General features: G+C 44.0%; 1 protein-coding gene across 1 annotated transcript in view; it reads left to right on the top strand.

The window, feature by feature from the left end:
• The first annotated feature begins 2,892 nt into the window (after nt 1-2,892).
• The window catches only part of LOC121838981 (cell adhesion molecule 2-like), a 469,847-nt gene continuing 448,643 nt past the window's right edge, over nt 2,893-24,096 (top strand). The window contains exon 1 of the mRNA XM_042294980.1: nt 2,893-3,359. Within this exon, the coding sequence (XP_042150914.1) occupies nt 3,299-3,359 (61 nt within the window). The 5' untranslated portion in view covers nt 2,893-3,298. The remainder of the gene's footprint in view (nt 3,360-24,096) is intronic.

Here is a 24,096-nt window from a genome sequence, read left to right on the forward strand (position 1 = left end):
CCAATTTATTTTAAGAATGTTAAATGTCAGAATAATAGTAGAGAGAATGATTTATTTCAGCTTTCATTTCTTTTATCATATTCCCAGTGGGTCAGAAGTTTACATACACTCAATTAGTATTTGGTAGCATTGCCTTTAAATTGTTTAACTTGGGTCAAACGTGTCGGGTAGCCTTCCACAAGCTTCCCACAAAAAGTTGGGTTAATTTTGGCCCATTCCTTCTGACAGAGCTGGTGTAACTGAGTCAGGTTTGTAGGCCTCCTTGCTCGCACATGCTTTTGCAGTTCTGCCCACAAATGTTCTATAGGATTGAGGTCAGGGCTTTGTGATGGCCACTCCAATACCTTGATGTCATTGTCCTTAAAAGCCGTTTAGCCAAAACTCTGGAAGTATGCTTGGGGTCATTGTCCATTTGGAAGACCCATTTGCGACCAAGCTTTAACTTCCTGACTGATGTCTTGAGATGTTGCTTCAAAATATCCACATAATCTTCCTTCCTCGTGATGTCATCTATTTTGTGAAGTGCACCAGTCCTTCCTGCAGCAAAGCACCCCCACAACATGATGTTGCCACCCCCGTGCTTCACGGTTAGGATGGTGTTCTTCGGCTTGCAAGCCACCCCCTTTTTCCTCCAAACATAATGATGGTCATTATGTCCAAACAGTTCTATTTTTGTTTCATCAGACCAGAGGACATTTCTCCAAAAAGTACGATCTTTGTCCCCATGTGCAGTTGCTAACTGTAGTCTGGCTTTTTATGGCTGTTTTGGAGCAGTGGCTTCTTCCTTGCTGAGCGGAAGGTTATGTCGATATAGGACTTGTTTTACTGTGGATATAGATACTTTTGTACCTGTTTCCTCCAGCATCTTCACAAGGTCCTTTGCTGATGTTCTGGGATTGATTTGCACTTTTCGTACCTAGGAGACAGAACACAACTCCTTACTGAGCGGTATGACAGCTGAGGTCTTGGCTGATTTCTTTTGATTTTTCCATGATGTCAAGAAAAGAGGCACTGCGTTTGAAGGTAGGCCTTGAATTACATCCACAGGTACACCTCCAATTGACTCAGATTATGTCAATTAGCCTATCAGAAGCTTCTAAAGCCATGACATAATTTTCTGGAATGTTCCAAGCTGTTTAAAGGCACAGTCAACTTAGTGTATGTAAACGTTGTGATACAGTGAATTATAAATTAAAATAATCTCTCTGTAAACAATTGTTGAGAAAATGACTTGTGTCATGCACAAAGTAGATGTTGTAAACAACTTGACAAAACTGTAGTTTAACAAGAAATGTGTGGAGTGGTTGAAACATGAGTTGTAATGACTCCAACCTAAGTGTGTGTAAACTAGTTTTAATGACTCCAACCTAAGTGTGTGTAAACTAGTTGTAATGACTCCAACCTAAGTGTGTGTAAACTAGTTTAAATGACTCCAACCTCAGTGTATGTAAACTTCTAACTTCAACTGTACTTAATAAAAAAAATATATTTTCAATCATTTGTTAATAAAACATTTAAGAATAAATCCAACATAGTATGTTACTCAAAATCGGTCTTCTGTCATGATACCCAAAGCCAGAGAAAACGGAGTTATTGAACTCATTGGAAGTCTGATTCTAAACTCCTTGCTTCCTATCGTGACGTATCTGTGTTTTTACAGGAATATGGGTCATATATATATATATATATTTCTATCATTATTTTACACAATGTTGTATGCATGCTTGAAGGAAGAGAAGTGCGCTTCTTTATTAGTAGTAAGTAGCTTGTTATGCCATGAGTTGTAATGATGAACGGATATCAAAACCATCAGACAAAATTCAGTTCAATGATTTAGACGATCCGTTCACCACATTCAGAACTTTTCATGGTAGAGGCAAATACAGTATCCTGCCACACTTGTTGTATAACCTCTAGTCACTTTCGGTGGTTGGAGCACTGTGCTCAACAATGCCTGCCAAAAATGGTTAAAACTGGCAAATGATCAGAAACATAAACCAATGTTAACCATTAGAATATTCCAGAAGGAGCGATCTAATTCTTCACTAGACAGGAGGTGAAACACCATCATAGTGTTTGGAAGCTATAGAGACAGAGAGAAAACGACACCAAAAGAGAAGCTATCTAATTCTTCACTAGACAGGAGGTGAAACACCATCATAGTGTTTGGAAGCTATAGAGAGAGAGAGAGAGCTTATCTAATTCGGTACTAAACAGACCACGAAACACCATCATAGTGTTGGGAAGCTATAGAGAGAGAGAGAAAGCTTATCTAATTCGGTAATAAACAGAACACGAAACACCAAATGAGTGTTGGGAACCTTTTTGAGGTGGGTCTCCCAGTCCCTGGCAACGTGTTACACAACACATGATTAACTGGTGTTACAACACACTATGTCGCGTTTCAAAACATCTCAGGATGATGCGTTTCAATACTCCAGTCCAGTTATTCTTTCGTCTCCTTTTGCGTTGGCGTATAATCAGTTGCCACTAGTTTTTTATATATATATTTTTTTTTGACAAAGCACTTCATTTTAACAGTGTACTAACTAAACCTGCCAGGGACTGTAGCCTATACTACTAACTGAACAGAATAACTGTGGAATGTTGCATTATAGAGCCTCTAACAGTCCTAACACATTACAAACAAGATAACGACGAGCTGTTTGGTCGTTGTCCATTCAGCACCACCTCGTGCTGAACCAGCGAGGCACTCAATGTACATTATACTAACCGAACCGAATAACTGTATAATATTACAGCATGTGTAGAGTCTAAAACAGGCATACACCACACATTAGAAACAGCCCCGGGTAATGATTGTGAGAATTTGACCGTGCTGCCGGAGCTCCCTAGAGTAATGTCTGGGTGTTTGCCATTGGTGAAGCGTCTTTATCAGTTAGAGAGGCGTGGGCGGGACTCTGCGCACTCGCTCGTTCTGCATCTCGACAGAAAGGTAATAAGCTGCACTTTCTCTGCGCGAGGAGAGAAGCATCTCTCGTTCTCTCTCTCTCTTTCTCTCTCCACAGTCCCGGTGGTACCGTGTAAAGGCACACTCTAACTAACGGCAATAGGCTACTGCTACAGCCCGAGGATCTGCCCGAGTACAAAGGGAGTTGACTTACTTTGCATTGACAGCAGAACTGAGTTCCGTTCCTACGTAGACTAAGGAGCCTATGAGATTCTTCTCAGGTTTCAGACTGCAAGCGCACCTGGATAAACCCGAGAGCTTCTCCAGTCGAAAACAGAAGACAACGTGAGGCCAGCATAGTTTGCTACTGAAGGAAGCGTTAAGAATATGATTCTCCAACGGCACTTGGTGTTTCTCCTGTATAGCTTCTGTGGAATCGCCTCGAAAGGTAGGCTGGCTAAACGCTGGAAGCATGCATTTGTTTAGTAGCCTAGGTTATCCTATAGCTCTGTAGTCTACATCTAAACCCGGGCGTGGTGAAGATACTTCATGAGGTGTAAGAGTAATAGTCTCCCTCACGTCTTGCTCAAGTGTGTCGAAGTCATGAAGATATGTCATTTCTGTTTTGAGAATGGGTCAGTTTTGTCGCTTGAGTGTTTTGGGACGTAGGATTGCGCTGTCGATGGTGAGGGAACATGGTGATGGTACAGCGCAGTAGTAAAGTTCTGCGGAAAAATGCGAATACCTGTATTCTTCATCACGGAATGATCTTCGTGATACAATGGTGGTGGTGGTGGTGGTGGGCATAAGTTACGATACACCAACTTGGATGGCATCCCATGTCTTTTGCGTGCACGGCAAGGAACAGCTAGATTTCAACGTGTAGCACACAGTAGGCTACTTAACAGGTTATGGGGTGTGTTAAGGTCAATGTAAAGACATTGGGTTGTAACCTATTTTGTGTACATCAAATTCGGTTATAGATATTTAATACACTCAATAAGCGTATAATATTGTTATAACATACGGATGTATTATTAATAGATGGAATTTGATACGAATGACAAATGAGACACTATTAGACGTGATTTTCATCTATGTCTGAAAACATGAATTATGCTACCCAATGGTACAGTAGGCTCACAAGCTGGTGAACTAAATGTGAGATGTTCATTATATAGATGTATATTTTGTGCTGCGGGCGGTGGGGCAGCAGGTTGGCTATATCTTGGGGTCTTGTTTGACTAGAATACACGCGTTTTAATCCTCTGATCTGAGGAGTTATTTTTCAAACACAGGTGGAGGTTATCGGTAACAATTTAAACCATGCTTGTATATTATAGCCTATCTTAACTGAAATAAATATTTTATTTCAGCCACATTTGGAGCTGCGTTAATTGGTAGCCTAAATTAAATGATTAAATGCCATTGTTCATATTTACAAATGTAATATTCAGTAATTAGCTATTCCTTTTATTGCGGCATTTCTGTCCACATTCATAATGTAGCCTACTCACTGTAACTTCAGATAGGAGAGAAACAATGGATGGATGAAGTAGCAGGCAGTATCGTATTTTAGTCACATAAATTCCCCAACTCCCCACGCAGCACGCCCGTCCCGCAGCCACCGCCCTGTGCTGTGCCACTGCGCGTGGGGTGACGCCGATGGAATGAACAAGTCCTCTTTTTCCCGAGGCTCTCTGATGTCGTTTAGTGTATAGGCTATAGTCTAAGCCCTGCAGTGTATAGGGTACACGCCCAGCAGGCTACTATGAGTCACCCTGTGACTGTCATTACAGAAATATATGATGCTGGCTACTGTTTTTTTTTTTTTAATTTAAGGGGATTTTTAAGGGGTGGGTATCGCATCAACTTGTTGTATACCTATCTAATTAAGGAAATAACTCCTACACAGCAACTCATCCCTGACAGCCTGACTTCAATCTCTTTATTATATTATTTTCTATTCTGTTCTGTTCTCTTCTATTCTATTATTTTATATTCTATTCTATTATGCTCTATTCTATTCTCTTCTATTCTATTATGCTCTATTCTATTCTCTTCTATTCTATTATTTAATATTCTATTCTATTATGCTCTATTCTATTCTCTTCTATTCTATTATGCTCTATTCTATTCTCTTCTATTCTATTATTTAATATTCTATTCTATTATGCTCTATTCTATTCTCTTCTATTCTATTATGCTCTATTCTATTCTATTCTATTATGCTCTATTCTATTATATTATGCTCTATTCTATTATATTATGCTCTATTCTATTCTCTTCTATTCTATTATTTAATATTATATTCTATTATGCTCTACTCTATTCTCTTCTATTCTATTATGCTCTATTATATTCTCTTCTATTCTATTATGCTCTATTCTCTTCTATTCTATTATGCTCTATTCTATTATATTCTATTATGCTCTATTCTATGCTATTCTATTCTATTCTGTTCAATTCTATTGTATTATGCTCTATTATGTTCTATTCTGTTCTATTATATTCTATTCGGTTCTATTCTCTTCTATTATGCTCTATTCTATTCTATTATGCTCTATTCTATTCTATTCTATTATGCTCTATTCTATTTGGTTCTATTCTATTCTGTTCTATTCTATTGTATTACATTCTATTCTATTTTATTCTAGTCTATTATATTATGTTCTATTATTAGAATAGAACAGAATATAATATAATATATTGCAATATAATATAATGGAACAGAATATAATAAGCTATATTCTATTCTATTCTGTTCCATTCTGTTCTATTGTAATATATTCTGTTCTATTATATTCTGTTCCATTCTTTTCTATTGTAATATATTCTATTCTGTTCTATTCTATTCTGTTCCATTCTGTTCTACTGTAATATATTCTATTCTGTTCCATTCTGTTCTACTGTAATATATTCTATTCTGTTCCATTCTGTTCTACTGTAATATATTCTATTCTGTTCTATTCTATTCTCTTCCATTCTGTTCTATTGTAATATATTCTATTCTGTTCTATTCTATTCTGTTCTATATTTCCTATGCTATTCTATTCTTGCCATGACTTTTCTACCTAGATCTTCAGTAGTTCGGTAGTTTGGTAGTTTAGTAGTTTAGTAGTCTTCTGAACTAGCAAAGTTTTATAATGAACTATTTGAGAATGATGTCAAGGCTGATGTCAAGGCTAACGTCAAGGCTGATGTCGAGGCTGATGTCAAGGCTGACGTCGAAGGCTGATGTCGAGAATGATGTCAAGGCTGATGTCGAGAATGATGTCAAGGCTGATGTCAAGGCTGATGTCGAGAATGATGTCAAGGCTGATGTCGAGAATGATGTCAAGGCTGATGTCGAGGCTGATGTCGAAGGCTGATGTCGAGGCTGACGTCGAAGGCTGATGTCGAGGCTGATGTAAAGAATGATGTCGAGATTGATGTCGAGGCTGACGTCGAGGCTGATGTGCCCTATTCTTTATCTAGTGCACTACCAGAGCCCATTTGGCAGTGCAGACACTGACTGTCATCGGTAGAAAATACCTCAGCAGTGTGTAGATTAATTAACCCCTCCAAGACTCTTTCTGTGCTCCATTACTAAACTTAGTTCTAAACAGACCGGCTGTATTGGTCCATCCATACCATCTCCCTATCTGTCAACATGCCTCTCCAGTACATTCTGAGCCCCCTGTCCGTGTTCCACTTTAGTATTGGTATTTATTATGGATCCCCATTAGCCAAGGCAGCAGCTACTCTTCCCGGGGTCCAGCAACATAAGACAGTTACATACAGTTTAAAATACTACATGACATTTACATTTCACGACACCTTTACCCAACACATTCAGTGTGCTCGCTCAGGCCACCACTCCACAATCACATATTTACACTACAACATCCATGTGCCTGTGTGTGTGTCTCTTCACAGTCCCTGCTGTTCCATAAGGTGTATTTTTATGTCTGATTCTACTGCGTACATTGGTTACCTGATGTGGAATAGAGTTCTATGTAGTCATGGCTCCGTATAGTACTCTGCACCACCCATATTCTGTTCTGGATTAAAGGATTGTGAAGAGACCTCTGGTGGCATGTCGTGTGGAGTATGTATGGGTGTCTGAGCTGTGTGCCAGTAGTTTAAACAGACACCTCTGTGCATTCAGCATGCCAACACCTCTTACAAAAACAGGTAGTGATGAAGTCAATCTCTCCTCCACTTTGAGCCAGGAGAGATTGACATGCATATTATTAATGTTAGCTCTCTGTGTACATCCAAGGGCCAGCTGTGCCTTCCCTGTTCTGAGACAATTGTAATTTTCCGAGGTCCCTCTTTGTGGCACCTGACCACACGACTGAACAGTAGTCCAGGTGCAACAAAACTAGAGTCTGTCGGACCTGTCTTGTTGATTGTGCTGTTAAGAAGGTAGAAACTAGGGCCTGTAGGACCTGCCTTGTTGATAGTGTTGTTAAGAAGGTAGAAACTAGGGCCTGTAGGACCTGCCTTGTTGATAGTGTTGTTAAGAAGGTAGAAACTAGGGTCTGTAGGACCTGCCTTGTTGATAGTGTTGTTATGAAGGTAGAAACTAGGGCCTGTAGGACCTGCCTTGTTGATAGTGTTGTTAAGAAGGTAGAAACCTAGGGCCTGTAGGACCTGTCTTGTTGATAGTGTTGTTAAGGTAGAAACTAGGGCCTGTAGGACCTGCCTTGTTGATAGTGTTGTTAATAAGGTAGAAACTAGGGCCTGTAGGACCTGCCTTGTTGATTGTGTTGTTAAGAAGGTAGAAACTAGGGCCTGTAGGACCTGTCTTGTTGATAGTGTTGTTAAGGTAGAAACTAGGGCCTGTAGGACCTGCCTTGTTGATAGTGTTGTTAAGAAGGTAGAAACTAGGGCCTGTAGGACCTGCCTTGTTGATTGTGTTGTTAAGAAGGTAGAAACTAGGGCCTGTAGGACCTGTCTTGTTGATAGTGTTGTTAAGGTAGAAACTAGGGCCTGTAGGACCTGCCTTGTTGATAGTGTTGTTAAGAAGGTAGAAACTAGGGTCTGTAGGACCTGCCTTGTTGATTGTGTTGTTAAGAAGGTAGAGCAGCGCTTTATTATGGACAGACTTCTCCCCATCTTAGCTACTGTTGTATCAATATGTTTTGACCATGACAGTTTACACTCCAGGGTTACTCCAAGCAGTTTAGTCACCTCCTATGGGTCCTGTTTAAAAGTAGGGCCCTATATAAGGAAAGGGTGCCATATAGGCTGTAGTCATTGAGTCTCAAAACCTTCATCGCAAACAGAGTTAAGTCTATACTGTATCAGACAGCCAGGTCACTTCCCCTCATTCTCCTCTCCCAATATAACTCTGTCCAGACAGACTCTGATTTTGAAATCCTTTGTATTATACATTATTCCAGTCAGTATGTGGGTTTCTTCTCTGAAAATCTTGAGATAAATACAAATTGGGCCCAGGGGAAAGTGAACCCCAAAACGTCACAGTGCTTTAAGGTGAGGCTGGAGGGAGACGAGGGGAGACGATGGGAGACGAGGGGAGCTGGTGGGGAACTGAGGGGAATACATGGTTGTGTCTCTTGTGGGCTGCGGAGACAGCGACTGAACTGAGCCTCGCTGGTATACTGTTGCAGATAGAGAGAAGCTGAAGGAAGGCAGACAGGGAGGTATGGTAGACAGGACCACACAACCCCCCAGATCCCCTCACACACACAACCCCCCAGATCCCCCCAGACACACAACCCTCCCCAGATCCCCCAGACACACAACCCCCCAGACACACAACCCCCCAGACACACAACACCCCAGTCACACAACACCCCAGTCACACAACCCCCCCCAGATCCCCCCCCAGACACAAACTCACCCCCACCCCTCAGACCTCCCTCCAGCCTCCTCCACAACAACATATATTTGGTATACAATAGATATCATCAACATCACACCAGCCTCTTCTGACAATATACATTGATGGTGTTTTACTGTCGGCCTCACCTCATTAGCTATCAGGTGGACGAGGCCGACATGTCTAGCTACAGTTGAAGTAGGAAGTTTACATACACTTAGGTTGGAGTCATTAAAACTAGTTTTTCAACCACTCCACAAATTTCTTGTTAACAAACTATAGTTTTGGCAAGTTGGTTAGGACATCTACTTTGTTCATTTTTCCAACAATTGTTCACAGACAGATTATTTCACTTATAATTCTCTGTATCACAATTCCAGTGGGTCAGAAGTTTACATAGACTAAGTTGCCTGTGCCTTTAAACAGCTTCGAAAATTCCAGAAAATGATGTCATGGATTTAGAAGTTTCTGATAGGATAATTTACATAATTTGAGTCAATTGGAGGTGTACCTGTGGATGTATTTCAAGGTCTACCTTCAAACTCATTGCCTCTTTGCTTGACATCATGGGAAAATCAAAAGAAATCAGCCAAGACCCCAGAATAGTTTTTTTTTTACCTCCACAAGTCTGGTTCATCCTTGGGAGCAGTTTACAAATGCCTGAAGGTACCATGTTCATATGTACAAACAATAGTATGCAAGTATAAACACCATGGGACCACGCAGCTTTCATCCCGCTCAGGAAGGAGACGCGTTCTGTCTCCTAGAGATGAACGTACTTTGGTGTGAAAAGTGCAAATCAATCCCAGAACAACAGCAAAGGACCTTGTGAAGATGCTGGAGGAAACAGGTACAAAAGTATCTATATCCGCAGTAAAATGAGTCCTATATCGACATAACCTGAAAAGCCAGACTACGGAAGAAGCAACTGCTCCAAAACCGCCATAAAAAAGCCAGACTACGGTTTGCAACTGCACATGGGGAGAAATATCATACTTTTGGGAGAAATGTCCTCTGGTCTGATGAAACAAAAATAAAACTGTTTGGACATAATGACCATCGTTATGTTTGGAGGAGAAAGGGGGAGGCTTGCAAGCTGAAGAACACCATCCCAACCATGAAGCACGGGGGTGGCAGCATCATGTTGTGGGGGTGCTTTGCTGCAGGAGGGACTGGTGCACTTCACAAAATAGATGGCGTCATGAGGAAGGAAGATTATGTGGATATTTTGAAGCAACATCTCAAGACATCAGTCAGGAAGTTAAGCTTGGTCACAAATGGGTCTTCCAAATGGACAATTACCCCAAGCATACTTTCAAAGTTGTGGCAAAATGGCTTAAGGACAACAAAGTCAAGGTATTGGAGTGGCCATCACAAAGCCCTGACCTCAATCTAATAAAAACTGTGTGGGTAGAACTGAAAAAGTGTTTGCGAGCAAGGAGGCCTACAAACCTGACTCAGTTACACCAGCTCTGTCAGGAGGAATGGGCCAAAATTCACCCAACTTATTATGGGAAGCTTGTGGAAGGCTACCCAAAACATTTGACCCAAGTTAAACAATTTAAAGGCAATGCTACCAAATACTAATTGAGTGTATGTAAACTTCTGACCCACTGGGAATGTGATGAAGGAAATAAACGCTGAAATAAATCATTCTCTCTACTATTATTCTGACATTTCACATTCTTAAAATAAAGTGGTGATCCTAACTGACCACATTATTTTTATTACTAGGATAGTAAATGTTCTGAATTGTGAAAAACTGAGTTTAAATGTAATTGGCTAAGGTGTATGTAAACTTCCGACTTCAACTGTATGTACAGTATAAGTCCTTGTACAACAACAACCATCAACAACATGTGCAACATTTGACCCGTGTAAGATTCAAAACGGATCATGGTTTGCAGGCTACCAGTGTGCTAGGTTGTATTGTGTTGGTAGAACCTGATGCCTCGCCTTACCTGTGAAGACGATAATGTCTTCGCCAATAGTAGCATTCTGGCACAGACACACAGACACACACACACACACACACACACACACACACACACACACACACACACACACACACACACACACACACACACACACACACACACACACACACACACACACACACACACACACACACACACACACACACACACACACATAGAGAAACACACAGTGTGTACCACGGCATATCAATAACCCTGTCTGTCTGTCTGTATGTCTGTCTGTCTGTCTGTCTGTTTGTTTGTTTGTCTAACTTAACATCCATGTTGAGTGCTCAACCTGGATATTAGTCTACACGGAGATCGCCATCCTCATCTTGGATGTTAGTCTACACGGAGACAGGAACCCTCATCTTGGATGTTAGTCTACACGGAGATAGCCATCCTCATCTTGGATGTTAGTCTACATGGAGACAGCACCCCTCATCTTGGATGTTAGTCTACACGGAGACAGCCCTCCTCATCCTGGATGTTAGTCTACATGGAGACAGGACCCCTCATCCTGGATGTTAGTCTGCATGGGGACAGGGCCCCTCATCCTGGATGTTAGTCTGCATGGAGACAGCCCTCCTCATCCTGGATGTTAGTCTACATGGAGACAGGGACCCTCATCCTGGATGTTAGTCTACACGGAGACAGTCCTCCTCATCCTTGATGGCTATAGTTTATTCTTACATGTTCTATGTTTGAGCCGCTTTTGAAAGCAAAAGTCCAATTGAAAACATTATTGGCATTGTGGAATTAGATGTTCGTAAGAGCAAGCTAGGACTGATGGTTTCGTTAGCTAAACTAGGAAGTCTGTTGGTTTTGTTACCAAGGCAACTACGGTAGCGATCTAGTGAATGTGCTACCTCCTCCAGTGGATGTCGAACATTTCTACCTGCAAATGAACACATTTTTTAGCAGCCAATGTGTTAGATTATAGCCATGGTATATGTAAAAGGGCATAATCAAAGAGGGGCTCTATGCGTTCTCTGGAAAATAATGCAAATGCCTGGATGGTTGGTTCCACTCCGCTTCCACGTTGCTCATTATTTTACATAGAGCGTATAGAGACCCTCGTTGATTATTCCTTACAAGCCCGAGACTTGATTTGATTTGAACAAGGCCAAATATTTGAACAAGGCCGAGACTTGATGTGATTTGAACAAGGCCAAATATTTGAACAAGGCCGAGACTTGATGTGATTTGAACAAGGCCAAATATTTGAACAAGGCCGGTACTTGATTTGATTTGAACAAGGCCGGTACTTGATTTGATTTGAACAAGTCCAAATACTTGAACAAGGCCAGTACTTGATTCAATTTGATTTGAACAAGGCCAAATACTTGAGCAAAGCTAGTACTTGAACAAGGCCAGTACTTGATTCAATTTGATTTGAACAAGGCCAAATACTTGAACAAGAGATGCCCTATATGAGCCCCTCTGCATTTTACTGTGATATTATTGACTCTCTTCATTGAGAATCTGCAATGTAGTCTGATGATCCGTAATCTTCTCATGACAAGGAGACAGTTACTGCTTACTGTTATCATTGATAACCATTGTGGGTTAGGGTCTCTGGATGTGTCCCAAATGACAAGCTATGTCCTACTGTATATATGGCACTATTTTTGACCAGTGCAAAATGGGCCCTGGCCAAAAGTAGTACACTTCATAGGGAATAGGGTCCATTTGGGGCACATGGGTGTTGGCACGCTAGAGTGTCTTTTGAAGCTGTCATCAATCATTTTGCAGAGATGTTTAATTTAAAAGGGACATTGTGTTCCTGACTGGTTTTTGATGGTGCTGTGTATTCCTGACTGGTTTTTGATGGTGCTGTGTATTCCTGACTGGTTTTTGATGGTGCTGTATTTTCCTGACTGGGTTTTGATGTTGCTGTATTTTCCTGACTGGTTTTTGATGGTGCTGTATTTTCCTGACTGGTTTTTGATGGTGCTGTATTTTCCTGACTGGTTTTTTGATGGTGCTGTATTTTCCTGACTGGTTTTTGATGGTGCTGTATTTTCCTGACTGGTTTTTGATGGTGCTGTATTTTCCTGACTGGTTTTTTGATGGTGCTGTATTTTCCTGACTGGTTTTTGATGGTGCTGTATTTGGACGATGTGTTGTATTTGTTGAACGGGGTCAGAGGGTAAACCTTAAATTGATGTCTTCCGCACTGGGAAACACATTGACGTGGCCGTTCACTTGAAACAATGATCTCTGATGCTTCGTTCTGGGTTCCTCATTATTATTACGGCTCGGCTAATCTCCCCTTTTTTCTGTTTTCCAAATGGCACCAAGGCTGGTCAAAAGTAGTGCACTATATAGGGAATAGTATGCAATTTAGGAAGCAGCCATCGATACTTTAGTTACTTTCTGCATTATCGTCTCAGCCATCAATTCCTCTTCTAAAGTTTCATAATGTTATTTTTTGAGCATCGTACAGTTATAGTTTTGTGAAACATCAGTAAGATCTCTATCAGGTTGTCAGGGCGGACAAGAATTTGATCTCTGCCTGCATCCCCGTAAGGATCTGGGGAAAAGTCTCTCTATATATTCAGAAACCTTCAGAGCCTTCAGAAAATATTACTACCCTGTGACTTATTCCTCATCTTGTTGTTGTTGTTGTTGTTGCAGCCTGAATTCAAAATGGATTACATTTAAAAAAAAAAAAAAATTCTCTCACTCAACACCCCACAATGACAAAAGTGAAAACATGTTCTATAGATTTTTTGTTGTGTGCAAATTTATTGAAAATGAAATACAGAAATAATCTAATTTATTTACGTATTCACACCCCTTTGATCATCATTGAAATGTCACTAAAACTTGATTGTAGTGAACCTGTGGCCAATTCAATGGTTCGGACATGATTTATACAGTATAACACATATGACTGGCTAGATTATGATAACTGGTCTAATGAAATATTTTATGACAAAGGACATCAATACTGTCAGAACACCTTGGATACGTCCCAAATGGCACCCTATTCCCCATATAGTGGCACTACTTTAGACCAGAGCCCTATTCCCTATATAGTGCACTACTTTAGACCATAACCCTATTCCCTAAATAGTGCACTACTTTAGACCAGAGCCCTATTCCCTATATAGTGCACTACTTTAGACCAGAGCCCTATTCCCTATGTAGTCCACTACTTTAGACCTGAGCCCTATTCCCTATATAGTGCACTACTTTAGACCTGAGCCCTATTCCCTATATAGTGCACTACTTTAGACCAGAGCCCTATTCCCTATATAGTGCACTACTATAGACCTGAGCCCTATTCCCTATATAGTGCACTACATTAGACCTGAGCCCTATTCCCTATATAGTGCACTACTTTAGACCAGAACCCTATTCCCTATATAGTGCACTACTTTAGACCAGAGCCCTATTCCCTATATAGTGCACTACTTTAGACTAGAGCCCTATTCCCTATATAGTGCACTACTTTAGACCAGAACCCTATTCCCTATATAGTGCACTACTTTAGACCAGAACCCTATTCCCTATATAGTGCACTACTTTAGACCAGAGCCCTATTCCCTATATAGTCGACTACTTTAGACCTGAGCCCTATTCCCTATATAGTGCACTACTTTAGACCTGAGCCCTATTCCCTATATAGTGCACTACTATAGACCAGGGCCCTATTCCCTATATAGTGCACTACTTTAGACCTGAGCCCTATTCCCTATATAGTGCACTACTATAGACCAGGGCCCTATTCCCTATATAGTGCACTACTTTAGACCTGAGCCCTATTCCCTATATAGTGCACTACTTTAGACCTGAGCCCTATTCCCTATATAGTGCACTACTTTAGACCAGAGCCCTATTCCCTATATAGTGCACTACTATAGACCAGAGCCCCTGCACTATGTAGTGAATAGGATGCCATTTGGTACGTGTCCCTACTGTACATGATGATTGTTAAATATTTTAATTGGCATCTTTAATTTGGTTATATCTTTCACTACATTGACACAGTAAGACTGTTTTCATTGTGAGAATGATTTGCCTAATATAATATCTTATTACTAATTGATCATTTCTAATCATAAATGTTTTATTCAACTTTTAATGTTGGATGTAAAAAACATTTGATTAAGTCTGTTGAAATAAAATTATAGAATTATTCATAGTTTTAGTTTTCGTTATATCAGTTATATTCTCAGATCTAAAATTTAAATTGAATTTTTTTTCAAACTGTGAACAAAAGTCATGTGATCTGATGCTTTTAGAGGGCATTACCATGGAGACTGTTTATGTCCCAAATGACACCCTATTTCATATATACTGCACTACTTTTGACCAGAATCCTATGGCCACTCTTTATTAAAAGTAGTGCACTAAATAGGGAATTGGGTGTCGTTTACGATTGAATTCATTGGAGACTTTGGGATTCGTTTTCTGGGTATTGTTGAATTGATTGCATGCAGGAAATGGAAAAACTGAAGCCCTCTTCTAATTGGCTGTATATATCACCAATCAATGAGCCTAAATTAGACCAGGCTGAATATACAGTACAGGATTAAACACAGGAAGGACGCCTGTTATTGGTATTATTTTACAGTGTTGAGTTAAAACACAGGTGAAACACAATCCCAATAGAACTTGCTTTCGACAGTCGTTAAAGACGAGGCTTAAAAGTAGCCTTACTGTGTCATCTGGTCCAACATTATTCATGTTTTATTCCACCGAAGATGAGACACTACTCTGTTCATGTTAAATAGCTCCTCTGGAAGCTTGGGGTTTGTTGGGGTTTTGGGGCCTGTGGCTCTGTTGGGGGTTTTGGGGCCTGTGGCTCTGTTGGGGGTTTTGGGGCCTGTGGCTCTGTTGGGGGTTTTGGGGCTGTTGGGGGTTTTGGGGCCTGTGACTCTGTTGGGGGTTTTGGGGCCTGTGGCTCTGTTGGGGGTTTTGGGGCCTGTGGCTCTGTTGGGGTTTTGGGGCTGTTGGGGGTTTTGGGGCCTGTGGCTCTGTTGGGGGTTTTGGGGCCTGTGGCTCTGTTGGGGGTTTTGGGGCTGTTGGGGGTTTTGGGGCCTGTGGCTCTGTTGGGGGTTTTGGGGCCTGTGGCTCTGTTGGGGGTTTTGGGGCTGTTGGGGGTTTTGGGGCCTGTGGCTCTGTTGGGGGTTTTGGGGCCTGTGGCTCTGTTGGGGGTTTTGGGGCTGTTGGGGGTTTTGGGGCCTGTGGCTCTGTTGGGGGTTTTGGGGCTGTTGGGGGTTTTGGGGCCTGTGGCTCTGTTGGGGGTTTTGGGGCTGTTGGGGGTTTTGGGGCCTGTGGCTCTGTTGGGGGTTTTGGGGCCTGTGGCTCTGTTGGGGGTTTTGGGGCTGTTGGGGGTTTTGGGGCCTGTGGCTCTGTTGGGGGTTTTGGGGCTGTTGGGGGTTTTGGGGCCTGTGGCTCTGTTGGGGGTTTTGGGGCCTGTGGCTCTGTTGGGGGTTTTTGGGGCTGTTGGGGGTTTTGGGGCCTGTGGCTCTGTTGGGGGTTTTGGGGCCTGTGGCTCTGTTGGGGGTTTTGGGGCCTGTGACTCTGTTGGGGGTTTTGGGGCCTGTGGCTCTGTTGGGGGTTTTGGGGCCTGTGGCTCTGTTGGGGGTTTTGGGGCTGTTGGGGGTTTTGGGGCCTGTGGCTCTGTTGGGGTTTTGGGGCTGTTGGGGGTTTTGGGGCCTGTGGCTCTGTTGGGGGTTTTGGGGCCTGTGGCTCTGTTGGGGGTTTTGGGGCTGTTGGGGGTTTTGGGGCCTGTGGCTCTGTTGGGGGTTTTGGGGCCTGTGGCTCTGTTGGGGTTTTTGGGGCTGTTGGGGGTTTTGGGGCCTGTGGCTCTGTTGGGGGTTTTGGGGCTGTTGGGGTTTTGGGGCCTGTGGCTCTGTTGGGGGTTTTGGGGCCTGTGGCTCTGTTGGGGGTTTTGGGGCTGTTGGGGGTTTTGGGGCCTGTGGCTCTGTTGGGGTTTTGGGGCTGTTGGGGGTTTTGGGGCCTGTGGCTCTGTTGGGGGTTTTGGGGCCTGTGGCTCTGTTGGGGGTTTTGGGGCTGTTGGGGGTTTTGGGGCCTGTGGCTCTGTTGGGGGTTTTGGGGCTGTTGGGGGTTTTGAGCCTGTGGCTCTGTTGGGGGTTTTGGGGCTGTGGCTCTGTTGGGGGTTTTGGGGCTGTTGGGGTTTTGGGGCCTGTGACTCTGTTGGGGGTTTTGGGGCCTGTGGCTCTGTTGGGGGTTTTGGGGCCTGCGGCTCTGTTGGGGGTTTTGGGGCCTGTGGCTCTGTTGGGGGTTTTGGGGCTGTTGGGGGTTTTGGGGCCTGTGGCTCTGTTGGGGGTTTTGGGGCTGTTGGGGGTTTTGGGGCCTGTGGCTCTGTTGGGGTTTTGGGGCTGTTGGGGGTTTTGGGGCCTGTGGCTCTGTTGGGGGTTTTGGGGCCTGTGGCTCTGTTGGGGGTTTTGGGGCTGTTGGGGGTTTTGGGGCCTGTGGCTCTGTTGGGGGTTTTGGGGCTGTTGGGGGTTTTTGGGGCCTGTGGCTCTGTTGGGGGTTTTGGGGCTGTTGGGGGTTTTGGGGCCTGTGGCTCTGTTGGGGGTTTTGGGGCTGTTGGGGGTTTTGAGCCTGTGGCTCTGTTGGGGGTTTTGGGGCTGTGGCTCTGTTGGGGGTTTTGGGGCTGTTGGGGGTTTTGGGGCCTGTGACTCTGTTGGGGGTTTTGGGGCCTGTGGCTCTGTTGGGGGTTTTGGGGCCTGTGGCTCTGTTGGGGGTTTTGGGGCCTGTGGCTCTGTTGGGGGTTTTGGGCCTGTGGCTCTGTTGGGGGTTTTGAGTCTGTGGCTCTGTTGGGGGTTTTGAGCCTGTGGCTCTGTTGGGGGTTTTGGGCCTGTGGCTCTGTTGGGGGTTTTGAGCCTGTGGCTCTATTGGGGGTTTTGGGCCTGTGGCTCTGTTGGGGGTTTTGAGCCTGTGGCTCTGTTGGGGGTTTTGAGCCTGTGGCTCTGTTGGGGGTTTTGGGGCCTGTGGCTCTGTTGGGGGTTTTGGGTTCTGTGGCTCTTTTGGGGGTTTTGGGGCTGTGGCTCTGTTGGGGGTTTTGGGGCCTGTGGCTCTGTTGGGGGTTTTGGGTTCTGTGGCTCTTTTGGGGGTTTTGGGGCTGTGGCTCTGTTGGGGGTTTTGGGGCCTGTGGCTCTGTTGGGGGTTTTGGGGCCTGTGGCTCTGTTGGGGGTTTTGGGGCCTGTGGCTCTGTTGGGGGTTTTGGGCCTGTGGCTCTGTTGTGGGGTTTTGGGGCCTGTGGCTCTGTTGGGGGTTTTGGGCCTGTGGCTCTGTTGGGGGTTTTGGGGCCTGTGGCTCTGTTGGGGGTTTTGGGCCTGTAACTCTGTTGGGGGGTTTGGGCCTGTGGCTCTGCTGAGGGTTTGTGAGCTTCAGTTCTCCTCTCTGCGTATCAGTATTTTGCTCAGACCTGCAAACTGAGGTGATACTTCATTTTCGGGCCGTTTGCAGAATGACCTTTACCAGTGGTTGTTGGCCCGCAGCTCTGTTGAAGTGGGCTGTGTGCCCGGCCACCGAGCAGCACAGCAGACTCTGAATCTCATTTAGCTTGTGTGATGAGCTCTCCCTTTTTTCTCCTTTCACTGTGCTCCCTCTCTCCATCTCCCTCTCTCTCTCTCTCTTTCTCTTTCTGTTTCTCTTTCTCTCTCTCTCTCTCTCTCTCTCTCTCTCTCTCATCTCTCTCCCTCTCCCTCTCTCTCTCTCTCTCTCGCTCCATCTTTCTCTCTCTCTCTCTCTCTATCTATCTCTTTGAGGCAAAGTTAATATTTTCTGTTGAGAAATGACATCTAAATGAAATCTCTATAAGTAGGATCTCTTGGCAGTTTGAAGGTTGTGTACCATCTGAAAAGCCTGTTTGTGTCCTGTCCCTTATCTCGTACACACAGTGATACTCACATCTGATCATATCACTCACAGAAATGATATCTTCTGGAATAATCCTCTCTCTGGTGTAATCTATACTTCTGTTGCCGGTGATTTATACATAAATGATTTAGGGCGGCAGGTAGTCTGAGCGTTGGGCAAGGAAATGTCGCTGGTTCGAATCCGCGAGACAATTAGGTGAAAAAAAAAAAATCTGTCGATGAGCAAGACACTCAAACCTAAATTGCTCCTGTTTAAATCTCTCTGGATAAGAACGTCTGCTAAATGGCTATGGGCCCTGGTCAAATATCAATCTGTTCAGATAGTCTATAATATACCAGACAAGGACTACATCCCAAATGGGACTGTCTACCCTACACTATAAAGGGAATAGGATGCCATTGGGAGCGCAGAAAAATATACACCTGAATGAAAAGGAACAGAAAGAAAACGCCCCCTCTCTCTGACAAACAAATTAGACCGGAGAACTTGAATTTTGATCAAGAGAGAGAGAGAGAGAGCAGCAGTAGCACAAAAGCACAAAGTTGACTTGATGCATGTTTATAGCCCATCTATTGATCCGCTCTTTAAGCGGTTCCCACGGGTCTGTACAACTGACTATAGTCAGTACTCTGAATGCAGCCAGATTTGCAAGGGAAGGTTGTGGGGGATAAAGAGCTGATGCTCCATGTCCCCATAAAGAGCGATCAGTGGTGAGAACGAGAGCTGAATATTGATGGTGCCTGCCACAGCTACAGCCGTGTGTGTGTGTGTGTGTGTGTCTGTGTGTGTGTTTGTGTGTGTGTGTGTGTGTGTCTTTCACAGCACACAGCAGCAGATAGCTAAGCACCACAGAGCTAGCACTACTGAAAAAAACTGTCCTCAAAGCAGCTAAACCTAGAGGGACAGAGAGAGAGAGAGACAGACCAAGAGAGAGACAAAAAGACAGAGACAGAGAGTGAAAGAGAGAGAGAGAGAGAGAGAGAGACAGAGAAAGAGAGAGAGAGAAAAAGAGAGAGAGACAAAGAGAGAGAGAGATAGAAAGAAAGAGAGAGAAAGACAGAGACAGAGAGAGCAAGAGAGAGAGACAGAGAGCGATGAAACATGTGTACTGGAGGAGTGTGAAGTCATACACTAGCCTGTTATAGTGCCAACCTGTTGACCATGTTCTGAGTACTGAGTGTTATAGTACCAACCTGTTGACCATGTTCTGAGTACTGAGTGTTATAGTACCAACCTGTTAACCATGTTCTGAGTACTGAGTGTTATAGTGCCAACCTGTTGACCAAGTGCTGAGTACTGAGTGTTATAGTGACAACCTGTTGACTTGTTCTGAGTACCGAGTGTTATAGTGCCAACCTGTTGACCATGTTCTGAGTACTGAGTGTTATAGTGCCAACCTGTTGACCATGTTCTGAGTGTTATAGTGCCAACCATTTGACCATGTGCTGAGTACTGAGTGTTATAGTGCCAACCTGTTGACCATGTTCTGAGTGTTATAGTGCCAACCTGTTGACCATGTGCTGAGTACTGAGTGTTAGAGTGTCAACCTGTTGACCATGTGCTGAGTACTGAGTGTTATAGTGCCAATCTGTTCACCATGTTCTGAGTACTGAGTGTTATAGTGCCAACCTGTTGACCATGTTCTGAGTACTGAGTGTTCTAGTGCCAACCTGTTGACCATGTGCTGAGTACTGAGTATTCTAGTGCCAACCTGTTGACTTGTTCTGAGTACCGAGTGTTATAGTGCCAACCTGTTGACCATGTTCTGAGTACTGAGTGTTATAGTGTCAACCTGTTGACCATGTGCTGAGTACTGAGTGTTATAGTGTCAACCTGTTGACCATGTGCTGAGTACTGAGTGTTATAGTGCCAATCTGTTCACCATGTTCTGAGTACTGAGTGTTATAGTGCCAACCTGTTGACCATGTTCTGAGTACTGAGTATTCTAGTGCCAACCTGTTGACTTGTTCTGAGTACTGAGTGTTATAGTGCCAACCTGTTGACCATGTTCTGAGTACTGAGTGTTATAGTGCCAACCTGTTGACCATGTTCTGAGTGTTATAGTGCCAACCTGTTGACCATGTGCTGAGTACCGAGTGTTATAGTGCCAACCTGTTGACCATGTGCTGAGTACCGAGTGTTATAGTGCCAACCTGTTGACCATGTTCTGAGTGTTATAGTGCCAACCTGTTGACCATGTGCTGAGTACCGAGTGTTATAAACCTGTTGACCATGTTCTGAGTGTTATAGTGCCAACCTGTTGACCATGTGCTGAGTACCGAGTGTTATAGTGCCAACCTGTTCACCATGTGCTGAGTACCGAGTGTTATAGTGCCAACCTGTTGACCATGTTCTGAGTGTTATAGAGCCAACCTGTTGACCATGTGCTGAGTACTGAGTGTTATAGTGCCAACCTGTTGACCATGTGCTGAGTACTGAGTGTTATAGTGCCAACCTGTTGACCATGTTCTGAGTGTTATAGAGCCAACCTGTTGACCATGTGCTGAGTACTGAGTGTTATAGTGCCAACCTGTTGACCATGTTCTGAGTGTTATAGTGCCAACCTGTTGACCATGTTCTGAGTGTTATAGTGCCAACCTGTTGACCATGTGCTGAGTACTGAGTGTTATAGTGCCAACCTGTTGACCATGTGCTGAGTACCGAGTGTTGTGAAGATGTAGGCGTGTTAAAAGCCTATACTGTACACATGTAACATCTCACAGAGCATTGGGAAGCAGTTGTACAGAAGCTGAGCAGATGAAGCCTCCTCCTGTTGGGAAAATAATCCACACATTTAATTAAAGGGGACATTTGGCATTATTACATCCATTTGTTAGACTTAAAAATAAAAATAAATATATATATATATATACAGTATATAGCTATTGAGTGGTTACATTTCCCCAGGCCCTTCCCTCAGGTGTATATGATAAAAAGATGCTGTGGCTTTGTTGCTTTTCGAATCCCAGGTTGTCTCTCTGACTCACCGTGTCCACCTTGAGTTGTTTTCTTCTATTCATCGCCCAATCTCAGGCCAGGATCACACACACACACACACACACACACACACACACACACACACACACACACACACACACACACACACACACACACACACACACACACACACACACACACACACACACACACACACACACACACACACACACACACACCGGTCCCCTCAGTGCTATGTCTTCTTCATTTAGTTAAGGATGGACAGAATGATGAATCATTCTGACCAGCGTCCTGTTCATTAGGATACTCTGACCAGGGCCCTGTTCATTAGGATACTCTGACCAGGGCCCTGTTCATTAGGACACTCTGACCAGGGCCCTGTTCATTATGACACTCTGACCAGGGTCCTGTTCATTAGGACACTCTGACCAGGGTCCTGTTCATTAGGACACTCTGACCAGGGTCCTGTTCATTAGGACACTCTGACCAGGGTCCTGTTCATTAAGACACTCTGACCAAGATCCTGTTCATTAGGACACTAAAACCGACAACGTCCAGCTAGTCCCTCCCTGTTTCTGGTAGTCCCTCCCTGTTTCAGTCAGTCCCTCCCTGTTTCTGGTAGTCCCTCCCTGTTTCAGTCAGCCCCTCCCTGTTTCAATCAGTCCCTCCCTGTTTCAGTCAGTCCCTCCCTGTTTCAATCAGTCCCTCCCTGTTTCAATCAGTCCCTCCCTGTTTCAGTCAGTCCCTCCCTGTTTCAATCAGTCTCTCCCTGTTTCAGTCAGTCTCTCCCTGTTTCTGGTAGTCCCTGTTTCAGTTCAGTCCCTCCCTGTTTCAGTCAGTCCCTCCCTGTTTCCAGTCCCTCCCTGTTTCAATCAGTCCCTCCCTGTTTCAGTCAGTCCCTCCCTGTTTCAATCAGTCTCTCCCTGTTTCAGTCAGTCTCTCCCTGTTTCTGGTAGTCCCTGTTTCAGTCAGTCAGTCCCTCCCTGTTTCAGTCAGTCCCTCCCTGTTTCAGTCAGTCCCTCCCTGTTTCAATCAGTCCCTCCCTGTTTCAGTCAGTCCCTCCCTGTTTCAATCAGTCTCTCCCTGTTTCAGTCAGTCTCTCCCTGTTGCTGGTAGTCCCTGTTTCAGTCAGTCCCTCCCTGTTTCAGTCAGTCCCTCCCTGTTTCTGGTAGTCCCTCCCTGTTAGAGTCCATTTTCTTCCATTTGGTGCTTAATGAACACAAGCCTGGTGTGTTTTCCTTCTAATCATTCCAAATCACACCCTATTCCCAATGGGCCCTGGTCAAAAGTGGTGCACTATGTAGGGAACAGGGTGCTATGAGTCCTGGTCTAAAGTAGTGCACTATGTAGGGAATAGGGTGCTATGGGTCCTGGTCTAAAGTAGTGCACTATGTAGGGAATAGGGTGCTATGGGTCCTGGTCTAAAGTAGTGCACTATGTAGGGAACAGGGTGCTATGGGTCCTGGTCTAAAGTAGTGCACTATGTAGGGAATAGGGTGCTATGGGTCCTGGTCTAAAGTAGTGCACTATGTAGGGAACAGGGTGCTATGGGTCCTGGTCTAAAGTAGTGCACTATGTAGGGAATAGGGTGCTATGGGTCCTGGTCTAAAGTAGTGCACTATGTAGGGAATAGGGTGCTATGGGTCCTGGTCTAAAGTAGTGCACTATGTAGGGAATAGGGTGCTATGGGTCCTGGTCTAAAGTAGTGCACTATGTAGGGAACAGGGTGCTATGGGTCCTGGTCTAAAGTAGTGCACTATGTAGGGAATAGGGTGCTATGGGTCCTGGTCTGTAGTGCACTATGTAGGGAATAGGGTGCTAGGGTCCTGGTCTAAAGTAGTGCACTATGTAGGGAATAGGGTGCTATGGGTCCTGGTCTAAAGTAGTGCACTATGTAGGGAATAGGGTGCTATGGGTCCTGGTCTAAAGTAGTGCATTATGTAGGGAACAGGGTGCTATGGGTCCTAGTAGTTATTTTCCTGATGCTGGTTAGGATGGTTATGGTATTTATTTTCCTGATGCTGGTTAGGTTGGTTATGGTATTTATTTTCCTGATGCTGGTTAGGTAGGTTTTGGTAGTTATTTTCCTGATGCTGGTTAGGTAGGTTGTGGTAGCTATTTTCCTGATGCTGGTTAGGTAGGTTGTGGTAGTTATTTTCCTGATGCTGGTTAGGTAGGTTGTGGTAGTTCTTTTCCTGATGCTGGTTAGGTAGGTTGTGGTAGTTCTTTTCCTGATGCTGGTTAGGTAGGTTGTGGTAGTTCTTTTCCTGATGCTGGTTAGGTAGGTTGTGTAGTTATTTTCCTGATGCTGGTTAGGTAGGTTGTGGTAGTTCTTTTCCTGATGCTGGTTAGGTAGGTTTTTCTTTTCCTGATGCTGGTTAGGTAGGTTGTGGTAGTTATTTTCCTGATGCTGGTTAGGTTGGTTGTGGTAGTTATTTTCCTGATGCTGGTTAGGTAGGTTGTGGTAGTTATTTTCCTGATGCTGGTTAGGTTGGTTATGGTAGTTCTTTTCCTGATGCTGGTTAGGTTGGTTGTGGTAGTTCTTTTCCTGATGC

This window comes from Oncorhynchus tshawytscha, linkage group LG13 (genome assembly GCF_018296145.1).
Source record: "Oncorhynchus tshawytscha isolate Ot180627B linkage group LG13, Otsh_v2.0, whole genome shotgun sequence".
NCBI lineage: Eukaryota > Metazoa > Chordata > Actinopteri > Salmoniformes > Salmonidae > Oncorhynchus > Oncorhynchus tshawytscha.